The sequence below is a fragment of the Podarcis muralis genome, chromosome 8, assembly GCF_964188315.1.
Source record: "Podarcis muralis chromosome 8, rPodMur119.hap1.1, whole genome shotgun sequence".
NCBI lineage: Eukaryota > Metazoa > Chordata > Lepidosauria > Squamata > Lacertidae > Podarcis > Podarcis muralis.
The window spans coordinates 48,983,692-48,997,884 of NC_135662.1; the positions used below are offsets into that span (position 1 = coordinate 48,983,692).

At 41.7% G+C, this 14,193-nt stretch overlaps 1 protein-coding gene across 2 annotated transcripts in view; it reads left to right on the top strand.

Annotated features, from left to right (window-relative positions):
• VAPA (VAMP associated protein A) overlaps positions 1-14,193 on the top strand; it is a 28,535-nt gene that overhangs the window by 13,063 nt on the left and 1,279 nt on the right. Inside the window, exons 2-6 of one of the 2 annotated variants that reach the window (XM_028737362.2) lie at positions 2,169-2,321; positions 3,539-3,642; positions 4,971-5,051; positions 9,245-9,484; positions 11,749-11,925. In XM_028737362.2, the coding sequence (XP_028593195.1) occupies positions 2,169-2,321; positions 3,539-3,642; positions 4,971-5,051; positions 9,245-9,484; positions 11,749-11,925 (755 nt within the window). The remainder of the gene's footprint in view (positions 1-2,168; positions 2,322-3,538; positions 3,643-4,970; positions 5,052-9,244; positions 9,485-11,748; positions 11,926-14,193) is intronic. The other variant, XM_028737363.2, reaches the window with a different exon arrangement.

Below are 14,193 nucleotides of genomic sequence, written 5' to 3' on the forward strand. Positions count from 1 at the left end.
TAATTTCTCCATAGAAGTAATATCTTTCACTGTCATTTAAGAGCTAAACAGCTTTTATAAAGCTTTCTGTGCTAAGAATTTCTCTTGCATAAGTTGACATATGTTCAGGAATACACTGATACTATTAATTCGATACCATGTTGACAGTCTAGCATGTATGTGTTATAAACATGAGCTGTTTTCTACTTTTCGTATTTTGTTTACAGAAGAATAATGGTTGCATGTAGCATAAGGGCTACTAAGATGCCACCTGATCTGACAGTTGTTCTCCATCATAATTGTTTTGCTACATCAGACTTGGGTTCAGTGTAGTCCAGCGCTCCGTCACCAACAGCAGCCAGTAAGGTGATCCTGGAAAACATACAGTGTCCCTAGAATTAGGTAATCAGATAGATGTTGTCTCTGAGTATGGAGGATCTAGTTTTTTTTAATTTCTTTTAAGTTGAAGAGGATTTAAAGAGCTCTTGGCATAAAATGGTTAAAGTCAAATGATAATTTCTTTCCAAATGGGCTGCATAGGAGAAATTCCAACACGCTTGTGCAAGGGTAACATGATCTTCCATGTTGAAAGATCCATTTTTTGCTTTTATGGTTAAACCTATTGCCAGGTCATTCATTTTTAAAATTTCCTGGCCAGTGCATTTATATGTTGAATAAATATCTCATTTTATTGGTCCTGGACCAGTTGTTAATTTCACCGTACTACCCAAGAACCTAAGAGCTCAGAGAGAGGAAATACTTTTCTTCATTCCTTGCACATCATGATTTTACAAGCTTTATTATGTTCCATCTTGGCTTCCATTTTCTGAACTAAAATATTCTAATTTCTTCCGCCTTTCCCTGTATGCAAGATGCTTGGCTTATTTTGGTAATTAGCTACTCAGTGATCATCCAGCTGCAGGGAGTATTCAAATGCACGTGCACCATAGATCTATGTAATGACACAATAACACAAATGTATAGTTCTGTTTTCAGCTAATAGGATACCCACCAAATGATGGGAATTTTTGTAGCAATATGGTCATAGCAGGGCACATCTTTTTACAGCTGATTTTTCTCCATTGTTTCTTTTCTTGGCCACTGTTCCCTTCTTTTTGTCCTTTGAGACCTCTGCCTCTATCTGCTGCCTCATTGGCATGCTTGCCTCTGGCTGTTTACGTGCCTTCTCTTTTTCATTCTTTTTCAGCTGTGGCTTATCCTTGTGGCTATTAGTGAGATGCCAGCCTCAAAAAAATATAATAATAATAATAAAATCATTCAAATGGATGGATCCTTGCTGGTTTTTATTGACAGTCATGAAAATAGGTTGGCGTAGTGCAGGGTGCTGAGCCATGGGCCAGATGAGGCCCACCAATCTCTGTAAATTGGTTTACAAGGCTTCTTCCTCCACATTGGAGTTCTGAGCTAGAAGTAGATGAACCTCCCAGCCCAGTGTTGCAATGGGGGAAAATTATGCTGTCTTTTCAGAGACCATTCTCGGCAGTTCAGAAGTAGGTCTCTGAAGAACAGAAACCACTACCGTTCTGGTATGTGTGTGTGATGCATGTTCCTTTTCCAGTCTTTGTCTTCCATGAGGTTGTTTTCCAGAATAAATGTTGCAGATTCCCTAAACATTATTTTCCCTTCCCTATCGGCTTGGACATCATATTCCTGTGATAGCAGAGTAGTTTAGGCAAATGCAGGAGAGGTTTTGGACAGTATTGCACAGAGGATCCTTTTTCTAATTATTCCCAATTTTTATTTTGGTGTTTTCACTGCCGTAGCACCAATAGCTACGTGAATGGAAGGCTGCTCTTACAACTTATTTTCCACTCTGCCCTCTGAAAGGTATCTCCAGAGGGTTTGAATAGTATGGGCTGTGTCATGGGGACTATAGGAGGAGAAGGGAATTGTCAAAAACTAGCCAGAGAAACATTGCCTGAGCAGAGCAGAGCACAAAAAGAGTATTAATTGAGGCAGGGACTTGCTGGTAGGCTTTTCTAAACTGCAAGATATTGGGAGAAAGGATGGAAGACAATAATAACTTGCTGGTCACCATTGACTACCTCTTAAACATGGTCTGTGGATATGTCTTGATTTGGACTATTGGTTTGCTTGTGATGCCTGTTTTTGGAGATCACATCTAACAAATAGACTAATTACTAAACATAAACCTTTAACAATTTCAGGTCCCTTCACAGATGTAGTCACTACAAATCTTAAATTACGAAATCCATCGGACAGAAAAGTATGTTTTAAAGTGAAGACTACAGCACCTCGTCGATACTGTGTGAGGCCAAACAGTGGAATTATTGACCCAGGTTCTTCTGTAACTGTATCAGGTAAAAATGTTTGGTTGTTTTTCTTTCTTTTATTAGCAGTGTGGAACCTTTTTCCTCTCTAAGGGCCACATTCCTTTGATGGCCCATATAAGATCAGCGTACACAGTTGGGCCTGATGAGCATTTACTGTTCCCAACCCAAATCCTGCAGAAAGCCATCTAATTCAGATTTAAATTTTATCCTGACTTCTTTTTAAGAGGTGATTTAATTACTGTTTGATTTTATATCAATGTTTATATTTGATGTTATCCGCTCTGAGCCCGGTCTCGGCCAGGAGGGCAGGATACAAATAAAAATTATTATTATTATTATTATTATTATTATTATTAATAATGAAAGTTGTCTGGGTCCACATATGAGCAGTGAGCAGGGCAAATTCCAAAATGGACAGGGCCAAAGCATGCATACACTGACTCCAGTCACACATCCACACTAATACTCTGTCTCCTGTGAGAGTGACAGAGATACTGTCTGGGAGGCAGACACACATATGAAAAAGAGCACTAAGCTAGATCATGTATTGATCATCTGTAAATGATCAAAGTGCCATCTGTGGTAGGCTTCCCAAGCTCCCGTGCTTGACTTCCTCCAGTTTCTCTCCCATCCTTACCTTCTCTCTGATGATGAGACTGGAAGAAGTCAACTCTCTCAACTCTCTTCTCTTTTAGAGCTTGGATCCAAGGAGTGTATCTTTGGATCCAAATTATATATGCAAAATATTAGGGCAAGAAGAATTCTCTGCAAACTCTCTTTCTCTGGTGATCATATCATTCCTGTTTGAAGGAGTGTGGCAGATCTCTTCTGTCCTCCTTTGCTAACATTCAAGGTCCTGGGCATCTCTTACCCAATATTTGCATACATCACAATGGTAATGGGTGGCCCTTTAATAAATTCTTCCCACCATTTTCAGATGTTTCAAACTTCTGTCTGCTTTAACTTAATTACATACTTACATCAAATGCGGAAGCTCAGGTTGTTATGTGGAAATAAAAATCCTGATTTTGCAAGTGAACTTGTCTTCATAATATTGGGGCATAACAGATAACTATAAAAGGCAAATTTGCAATAAATGATAGAACTTGATTCTTGCAAGAGATCTTGTTTATTATCTGTTCCAAATGATTGCACAGTTCTTTCATGCTGAGTTTAAAATTTTGAAATTGACAGGAAAAGTAGGTTGCATGCCTCTAGTAATTCATACTTTGTCTATTATACAGTGATGTTACAGCCTTTTGACTATGATCCAAATGAGAAGAGTAAACATAAGTTTATGGTACAGACAATCTTTGCCCCCTCAAACATTACAGATATGGAAGCAGTGGTAAGTAAATAGATTTATTTTCAGTATTGTAAGCTAACAATATGAATTCTTACTTTTTGCCTTTCGCCATATTTTATCCGTTAGGGTTCTTGTATTATGTTCAACATATATTTTGAGTCTGTCCAACTTCTCCTCCTCTATTGCTTTGCTGGCACAAGCTGGAAGAATACTGTTGCGAGAGACCTCAAAATGTACATTCCACTTAGGAACTAAGCCTTGAGCTCCTTTCTTCATCTTCAGGGGGGAAAGTGTATTTGCCATCAGTCGTTGGTACACCAATACTTACTTGGAACTAGTTGCATAAACTAGCCATTTTAATGCATTAGACATTAATGTTGGTCACACTTTTTAAAAAAAGTGTGCTTAATGTTACCACTTCTATTTTGAAGAAAAAATGGCCTTGTTCTCTCAGTCAGGATCTCAAAGATGACACTGTTTTAAGTAACAAGGACGTTCTGTGTGCTTCTTTTCTGACAAAATTTCAGTAGAATATAAGATGGTTGTACAGTACTAAGCGCAGGAAGTAGTATCTACAAGGATTATCTTTGTTTTCTGCCTTTAAATTTAATAAATGCTGTTGCAAAGTGGTGCACATCTTTCCTTGTTACTGGTAATTTATTGGATTGCTGTTTCACTTCCCCGATAAGATCTATAATCTGAAGAGTCTTGTGTTTATCAATTTTGTGGCAAATACAACTTCAGAGTTTCTAATTCTAGAAAGTAGGGGGAATTTCTACTTTCAGGTAATATGCCAATCAAATTTCCTTCCTGATAGCCTGATCCAAACAAAAAATAAAATAAAATACCCCCCCCCCCACTATCTTTGAACATGACATGTTTTAGTTTCCCCTCCTATTTGATATCTACCAAAGCACTGAATATTAGGTTGAGAGATAGTATCATTTCTTTGTTTATTAAGCAGAGAGGTACACAAGCCCCATACCTGTGTATGTTATATTTTCTGTTACATCTAAACTGGAAGCCTATGCTTGCCAGAAATGGAACAAACAATGGTTTCAGATCCTGGTAACCATAGCCTCCCAATTTGGGGAGTGTAGTGGGATAAAAGTGGGAATGTATGGCTAATTAAACCAGGAAAACTTACAGTAGCATACCCCAGTGTGCTCAGACACAAGACTTGTACATATTTTTGCTTAATATCTTCCCAGACTTGGTTTGCCTAAGAGCTTCATGTCTAAGTAATTATTTGAACCATGATTTCCCACTTCTAAGCCTATTCAGTCTTAAAATACTGTGTATTTGACAAAGTTTGCATATTATGACTTACTAAAAATCAGCTAAAACTTAATTTATTTTCATTGTCCTAGTGGAAGGATGCAAAGTCTGATGACTTAATGGACTCCAAATTGAGATGTGTATTTGAAATGCCTAATGAAAATGATAAGCTGGTAAGTAAATAAACAAAAATGAAACAACTTCAAGTAGTGATTTTATAACAATGTATCTTAAGCTAAGAATGTGCTTCGTAGTTGTTTTGTATCTGAACAGTTTATGTAATTGTATTAAATAAATTAAAATATGGGGCAGTGTAACCAGTGATTCATTAACACACAAAAAGATTTGTATTTTTACATTTCTTTTTAGCATACAGTATAAGTGCACTATTTTCTGTAACCTCTGTATCAGTCTATTTCTGCATCAGTGTGTGCCGTATGCAATTTTGCATGCATATCCCTAGCTCATTTTGTCAAAGTGAAAGCTGCCTTGGTTCCACCTCTTGAAAACTGTGTTGCTTACACAGTGAGTGCAAGTTGGGAAGATGGGGTGTGTTTCAAAGAGGTGCAATGACCTTGTCACTGGGAACTGAGCAACAAAACTTCAAGACTCCCATGTATGATCACATAAAAATCTTTGAAGAAGGGTAGCATTTCGAAAGATAAAGCAGTATGGTAATATATTCTAAAAGCTCTATGTTTTTATGACACAATGAGCTACGGGCAATCCTACAATACTCTCCTGTTAAGGAGGATGAAACAAGTTGGAAGCATGAGTGAAAGGGGTTATTAGCATAGGAACTTCTATATTTTTTATTTCAGTGCTGTAGCTAAAAGCTACAAGTGTGAGAAGGAAGCTGACAGTATGCATCCAATCCCTTCTTTGCCATTTTAGGCTGCACCATCTTATCTGGTGCCTATTGTTAAGTTGCACATGCTGTATAGGCACGTAGGACATTGTCCTGGGCAGCAGAACAAGGATGTGCTTTTTCTTGATTCCTGCATGAAGATGCACCATTGCTCAGTGTTGACCCAAGACATTTGCTGCCTAAAATAGAGCTCCAGTGCCCTCTCCCGTTCAGGGACAACAGTTTTCAAAACGCTTGCTTGCAGCATTCAGACAGCAATTCCTGCCCTTACTACCTGCCATCTCATAGTGTTTCCTAAAGCAGGGCTAGCCTTGCCACTGGTGTAACTGTAGTCAGGGTATCTAGAAATTGATATGGCCAAGATCATGCTATGGAGCACAGAACTCTTAGATTTAATGAAAAAGCTGCTAAATCCTAAGGCCCTGAGATCTGTAATGTTCTTAAAACTGTCTTCTAATTTTCGTTATTGAGAGACTTAAATGGGCAATTGTTTTGCAAAATACTTAAAAAACTTCAGATAGCCACAGTAATGGCACGATGATAACCTTGGTACAACTTAAGAATTCCTGCCTGTGATTCTTAAATCCTTGTTCTTTTGCCTCTACAAATCTGTTGCCCTCCAATATCCTTTATGCTTTGCTCTTTTCCCCCTGCCCCACATCAATGGCCCAAGCTATTGCCACTTAGTTATTGTGGTCATTGTCACAAAGGTAAATAAATGTATGGCCTCGAATTCCATTTGCAATATTTTGAACAGTGTACCTAAGGAAAGGTTGCTGTGGGAAAGTTGAGGGCCAGCTCTCGCATGATTATACATGGTTGGGTTGTGGGGAAAAGTAAAACCTACCGTATTTTTCGGACTATTGGACGCACCGGTCCATAGGACGCACCTAGATTTGGGGGGGGAAATAAAGGCAAAAATATTCCCCCCCCCGCCAGGCGCGGGGCTGGGGCGGGGAAGCCCGAGCTTCCCCCTCCCCCAGAACGGGACCCAGAGCCATGCCGAAGCTGCGCGCAGCTTTGGCATCGCTCTGGGAGCTTACGGGGCTGGGGGAGGAGGAAGCCTTCCGCCAGCCTCCAAACCATGTCGGGAGACAGCGGGATGGCGCGCTGCGCCTCTCCCGCTGTCCCCCGAGTTTGCGGGGCTGGGCCAGCCTTCTAACCAAGTCGGGGGACAGCGGGAAGGGCGCGCTGCGCCCCTGCCGCTGTCTCCCGAGTTTGCGGGGCTGGCGACGGGGAGGAGCAGGCTTCTCCCCCCGCCAGCCTTCTAGACAAGTCGGGGGACAGCGGGAAAGGCGCGCTGCGCCTCTCCCGCTGTCCCCCGAGTTTGCGGGGCTGGCAACGGGGAGGAGCAGGCTTCTCCCCCCGCCAGCCTTCTAGCCAAGTCGGGGGACAGCGGGAAGGGCGCGCTGCGCCTCTCCCGCTGTCCCCCGAGCTTGTGGGGCTGGCGGTGGGGCTCTCCTGAAGCCTGGAGGTTGTGGGGCTGGTGGGGGGGAGAAGCAGGCTTGCTTCTCCCACCCCCAGCCTCCAGATCAGGTCGGGGAATAGCGGGATGGCGGAGCGCCGCCATCCCGCTATTCCCCGACCTGATCTGGAAGTTGTGGGGCTGGGGGGGGGAGAAGCAGGCTTGCTCCTCCCACCCCCAGCCTCCAGATAAGGTCGGGGAATAGCGGGATGGCGGAGCGCCGCCATCCCGCTATTCCACGACCTGATCTGGAGGTTGTGGGGCTGGGGGGGGGAGAAGCAGGCTTGCTTCTCCCACCCCCAGCCTCCAGATCAGGTCGGGGAATAGCGGGATGGCGGAGCGCCGCCATCCCGCTATTCCCCGACCTGATCTGGAGGTTGTGGGGCTGGGGGGGGGGAGAAGCAGGCTTGCTCCTCCCACCCCCAGCCTCCAGATCAGGTCGGGGAATAGCGGGATGGCGGAGCGCCGCCATCCCGCTATTCCCCGACCTGATCTGGAAGTTGTGGGGCTGGGGGGGGGGAGAAGCAGGCTTGCTCCTCCCACCCCCAGCCTCCAGATCAGGTCGGGGAATAGCGGGATGGCGGAGCGCCGCCATCCCGCTATTCCCCGACCTGATCTGGAGGTTGTGGGGATGGTGGGGGGGAGAAGCAGGCTTGCTTCTCTCACCCCCAGCCTCCAGATCAGGTCGGGGAATAGCGGGATGGCGGCGCTTCGTCATCCCCCTATCCCCCGAGCTTGTGGGGCTGGGGGGGGAGAAGCAGGCTTGCTTCTCCCCCCGCCAGCCTCCAGATCAGGTCGGGGAATAGCGGGGTGGCGGCTCTGCGCCTCCCCGCTGTCCCCAGCTTTTGGGTGCAGGCTGCTGCCCGCAAGCCTTGCGAGCCCGCGGGACATCCCGCCAGGCTTGCAAGACTTGGGATAGCTTCCTGAAGCCTGGAGAGCGAGAGGGGTCGGTGCGCACGGACCCCTCTCGCTCTCCAGGCTTCAGCAAAAGCCTGCATTCGCACCATAGGACGCACACACATTTCCCCTTCATTTTTGGAGGGGAAAAAGTGCGTCCTATAGTGCGAAAAATACGGTATATCCAGACAAGGATGTAGGAACTTCTAAATCTAGTAGGTTGGGGTAATTTACCAGTCGATAATTGATAGAGACAGGGAAGACCATGCTTTAATCTCTAGGGTTGGGGTAGAAAGTTATATACTATATCATCCACTTTAAGAAGAAAGACAGTTTTAAGCTTTTCAGAAGTATTATTCACTTTGTCCACCATGCACTGATGTTTGATATTTGCTAGCTTAGTTTTCCATTTATTAAACCAGAAGATTATTTGCAGATGTTTTTGTATTTCAAGCATGTTTCCTTGATACAACTAGTTATGTAGCACTGCTATTTTTTATAGAAAGTGCTGCTTTACAGAATATAGGAGAGAGGAAACATTGAATTTAACTGAGCTGGAGGATATACTATAATCCAGCCAGAAATCTGTTTGCTATGGTTTTGCCGTTGAAGTTCTGCTGTCAAGCTGCTTTTAAAATTTCTTGTCAGCAGTTGGAACTGCTGTGGAAACCCCAACAAAAGCAGCCTTAGCTTCTATATGTGGTTCTGTATATAGTTTACAGTATACAGTGGAACCTTGGTTCCCGAACAGCATAGTTTCCGAACAAATCGGCTCCTGAACGCCGCAAACCCGGAAGTAAGTGTTCTGGTTTGTGAACATTTTTCAGAAGCTGAATGTCTGGCGCAGCTTCCGCTCCTGCAGCCAATCGGAAGCTGTGCCTTGATTTTCTAATGGGCTCCCAGAATGGATTAAGTTCGAGAACCAAGGTACCACTGTATTGTGTATAGCACAATCATATACGTATTTAGCCAGAAGTAAGGCCTGCTGTTTTCAGTGAGGCTTACTCTCTTCTAAGTGATTAGATTAGCACCCTTAGTCAATGAAATCAATAAAAGAAGCTAGCTTTTTTGCCTATTCCTGTCTTGTAAGCTGTTACTTGACTGCTTGTGCATAACATTTATGTTTTTCTAAGTAGCAGAGAGGGGTTGCAGAGCCTAATCCTTTAGCCGTTGGTTTAGTCACTCCCCTAAGTCTTGCAATGAGAGATCTGCTGAGTGCTGAGGGCATGTCTCAGCTTCCACCTCAGACTTTATCTTCGTCAGGATCCGTACACATAACTCCATCCAACAGCAAGAATCTTCAGATACCTGCAAGTTATAGCCAGAAGATTGACATGATGGAGCAAGGCAGTGAGGTCAAACACAAGATGAATCAGGTTTGTTTTAGGGAGCTGAAAGCACTCAAACTCTTCTAGTGCCTCAGTGGTTAATTAAATTTATTGTAGTTAGCTAAGAAAATATCAATAGGCTTAAATTGGAAGAGGGCATTATTTGAGAAAGACCTCAGCTATGAAAATGGGTTAAATAGCATTACTTTTGTAGTGTATCCTGCTCTCAAATTTTGCTTTATTAATTTTTGTTGCTAGGATTGAGATATATGGCAAGGGGAAGAAGTGAAAGGCCTCAGTTGGAAGGGACCAAAAAGGGTCAGTAAGGCAGTTGAAACAGTCTTAGGGCAGGAGCCTAAATTCTCCTTGGCAACTGGAAACAAATTTTTGGATTTGTTCTGATATTACACCAAGCCATGGTTTGGTTCTGAGAGCTGCCTCAAAAGAGCCTATTCACTCCGTCCTCGCCTTGTACATGTGGTTATTTTCTGGTTTTCACAAATCATAGTTTGTCACTATTTCTGAACCAGCAAACCATGGTTTGCACTTTTCCTGCAAAAAAGGAATGTGCATAGGGTAGAATTATTTGCCGTAGCTTAAAGAAATATGTGTCAATAATTGACGGCGATAACAGTTGATATTAAGGGGGTTATTAGTTTACAAAATATACTTATCTGAAATGTTACAGTTATTTTAATTCCAAACCTTGTACTGGCCTAGGTACTATGCATAATAAATGTTTCCTATTAAAACTCTTTTTAAAAAAACGATAATTTTAGGAAGCCAAATTTTGTGCTTGATTCAGCCTTGTATGTGTCAAATGCATACAGCATACACAATGATGTCTTACTGTACTTAGCAAATCTGTGACTATTGCCATATCATTTATTCAAGCCTATACTGTTTGTATTATAATCAAATACAGTAAAAATGTTTCCTAAATATTTGAAGTTTCTTGAGTCGTATTGCAGATTGCCCACTGTGCTTAGTGACTGCCACATGAAATACATAGTTTTTCAGTTCTTGATGTCCTAACTTCTTTCTCTGCCATGCTCTAATTTATTCCTCTCCATTATAACAACTAACCGTAAGGCAGCATTACCTTTTGCTAATCCTGGTTAGCTCAAAATCACAGTTGGCAAACACATTAAGAAAGGGGAGCATAAGGAGTGTGCAAGCCCAGGAACATTCCTGATCTCCCAACCATGATTGGGTCATCAGGAACATTGTGTGGACTCGATTACTCTCTGTCTTACACCCAGGGCTAAGATGTTTATTTCTGTTGAGTTTTTCTCATTTTAGAATCAGGTGGGTACGAATTGTTTCTCTATTTTTTATCCACTTGAATTTTAAAATATTTTTTTGATGTTGGAAATTTTTGTAAAGGGTTCACCCTATCTAGGGTTCTCCCAAGATATGCTAGTGGACTTTAAGTGAAAAATTAGGCCTTTATTAATACAAATGTATGTAGAGTCAGCCTTCTAAAAAATCAGGCTGGCTGAACTTTGATCCTTTTGGGCATTATCTTTTATACACGTTCAGCTACATAGGCAATTACCACTTCAGACACAGCAATTACAGAATCACATTTACAGCACACTGTCATTATTCTTAAACCACTTGGAGATCCTTTGGCTCTTCTGACTAGCCCACCCCAACTTTCTCATGTGCATACACATAGCCACAGGGTGTGTGCATGTGTATCCCCCCCCCTTTGGTTATTATATTACGTATTTTCTGTTTTAATACTGTAAACTGTCCTGTGATCTTTGGATAAGGGGCAGTATATGAATTTTATAAATAATAACCATCTTTCTTCATTGTCTTCTGATTAATTGCTCTTTGTATTAGAGGTCTGCCAATGTCTGCTTTCAGGTATCTATGCTGATATTTTTGTTCTCTTCTTGACCTAGGATTTAGTGTAATAACTATACATCTCCTAGTGTTTTGTTCTCCATCATCATACCTCATCTGTTTACATTTTATTCCTTTCAGTTGTGCTAGGAACTATAAGAGAACACAGGCTTGTGCATACTTCTATTTTAAAACAATTTGTTCTTTGGGAAAGATTTAGTAAAGCTCATACACAGATTTCAGAGATGAAATAAAATGGGGAAATGGTCTTACAACATATCTTTATCAATCATCTTTAAGAATGGTTATTCTCTGGTTGTTTTTTCAGCTTTGTCATCTTTGTAACTAACTTGGTATTCTCTCCCCCCCCCCCCCCCGTGGTACTAAAACAAAAAAATGCTTAATGCTAGCTTTGATTAAAGAAAATCCTGTTCTGAAACCATTTTTAATATTTGCAGAATGACATAGATGCAAGCAAATCTGCTCCAATACTGAATACAGCTAAGCAGGATGGTCCAATGCCAAAACCACACAGTGTTTCGCTTAATGACACTGAAACAAGGAAGCTAGTGGAAGAATGCAAAAGACTTCAGGCGGATGTGGTGAAACTATCAGAGGAAAACAGACATCTGAGAGTAAGTTCATAAGAGCAGATTCATGAAAGTTGTTTTTAAAAAACCACCCTGTTTAAACGGAAGTATTTATCATAGTACCCTTATTATACATCCCATATCATTTTCTTCCAAGAACAAAGAATTGGTAGGCAATAGGCAACATCACAGTAGCAGACATGATGGGATTTCACAGGGCTCTCCTCCCCACCCACCTCACACCTGAGCAGATTTTGGAGGAGCATAAGGAACTGCGGAGGGGAGGAAGGGATGTCACCCATAGGATTTAGCAAACCTACAGCAAATTTCCCGGTCAGAGTATGTTTAATTCTTCAGATTTTTAATGTCAGAGATAAAGTTTAATTTTTTAATAACACACAGTAAAATAATTTGACGCTGGCTTCAACTTAAGCGACTTTTCTTAACTGATAGTCCTGTTAGCACCAAGCCTGCTCTGTTCATGTGCCTGTTGTTAAGCACTACCTCCAAACCAGAATCTGACTAATCAGATTTGTTGATGAAAATAAAATTATTCTTAAAACTTAGTTCACATTTTAAACTAGGATTTAGACTCTAAGATCCTGCCTGGGTCACCTAGATGCCTGTGGGAAACCGACAAGCAGGACTCAAGGACAAGAGCACTCTCCCCTCCTGTAGTTTCTAGCTTCTTATTCAAAAACATACTGCTTCCAACTGCTGAGGCAGCATATAGCTGTCTTAGCTAGCAGCCATTGATAGCCCCATGAATTTGTTCAATCTTCTTTTAAAGCCACCCAAGTTTGTGACTATCACTGGCGTTCCATCGTGTGGGAGCAAGTTCCATAGTTTAACTGTGCTATGTGAAAAAGTACTTTCTTTTCTATGAAAGTATTTTCTTTTATATGTGAGTTTACTGTGAGGTTCTCTTGGTTTGAATCCAAGAGATGTCATCCTGTAATTGTCATCAAGAGTATGTCCTGTATTCTAGTGTCTGTGAAAACTACACACTTTGCAGAGATGAAGTAGCTGGAGGGTATAAAATAGGAGTGCAGGATCACCCACTTTTAAATCATGAAGATTTATGACTACAAACAAAAGAACATAACACTTACTCTGCATCTCATGGACCAACACTGACTTGGATAAAATTTGAAGTATTCCATGTGCATGTAGAAAATTTCTCACTCCCCCTTCCCAAAAGAGCCACTCCCACCCCAAGGTACTGTAGAGGGTCCAAGTATGGTACCTGAAAGTGTATGATTTCTGTCCAAGAGTTGCAGTTCTGCAGCTGGAATCACCAACCTCATATATCATGTGCAAGTAGAAGTTCTTTCTGCTCATGCACAAAGCTCTGGGATTCCAAACAGTCTTCTTTGCCTAGTAACTATCAGCTTTGCTCCTAGAAAGTTTCAGTTTATTTACAGCCTGATATATGAAGTTTTAATCAGAAGTAAGTCCAAATTCAGTAGTGCTTAATTTCTAGATAAACATATGTAGTAGTGCAGCTGTTAGCCTTCAAGTGATCTTGATTAGTATGCTTGCATGTGTACAGAGAGCCAAACAGCCAAACAGAAACCTGTCCCTTATCTTTAGGCATATATAATTATGCACAGTGTAAAATCTATGTGGTATGCATGATTTAAAATTTGTCTGCAGCCTTGTCTCACTCTTTTAGTCCTTGTTTCTCATTATGTCCTTGCCCATGACATCAGTTCTCTTGGCTTTTATCACAGTTGACTGAAGGTCCCTTCCTCTGTTACATGACTATTTTTCCTTGCTGCTCCTTATGCATCACTTCCAACATGGCCTATAAAATATCTGCCCACGTTCTTTCTTCCCTACCCTTGGCATTCTCTGCCTGTCCCTGTAGCTTCCCCCACCCACTGCCCATCTTAAATGGGAAGCCCCTTGGGGTCAGGGACCTATCTGATTTATTCTGTTCTGCAAAGTACCATGTACTGATGGCACAATACAAGTACATAGGAATAATAATTAGTTGTGAACATGTATTTTATTTGTTATAAGATATTTGAGTGTATTCTTATTATTCCTAAAGGGGATCAGTTTTCAGTTACTTAAATTGATCCTTTTTTCTTGGTAATTTTAAAATCTCCTTGATTTAAAACCAACCCACCCTTGAAATAATACTATAACAGCCTGACTAATAATCATAGTCAGTGGCTTCCACTGACAGAAGGGGTTTGGCCTCTCCTGAGAATCAGGGGACTGTCCTAAATGAAGTCAGTTGTTGAACAGGGGTTGAGGGTAAAGGAGAGATAGGATTTGCCCCAGTTTTCAGCTTTTACACTTCCT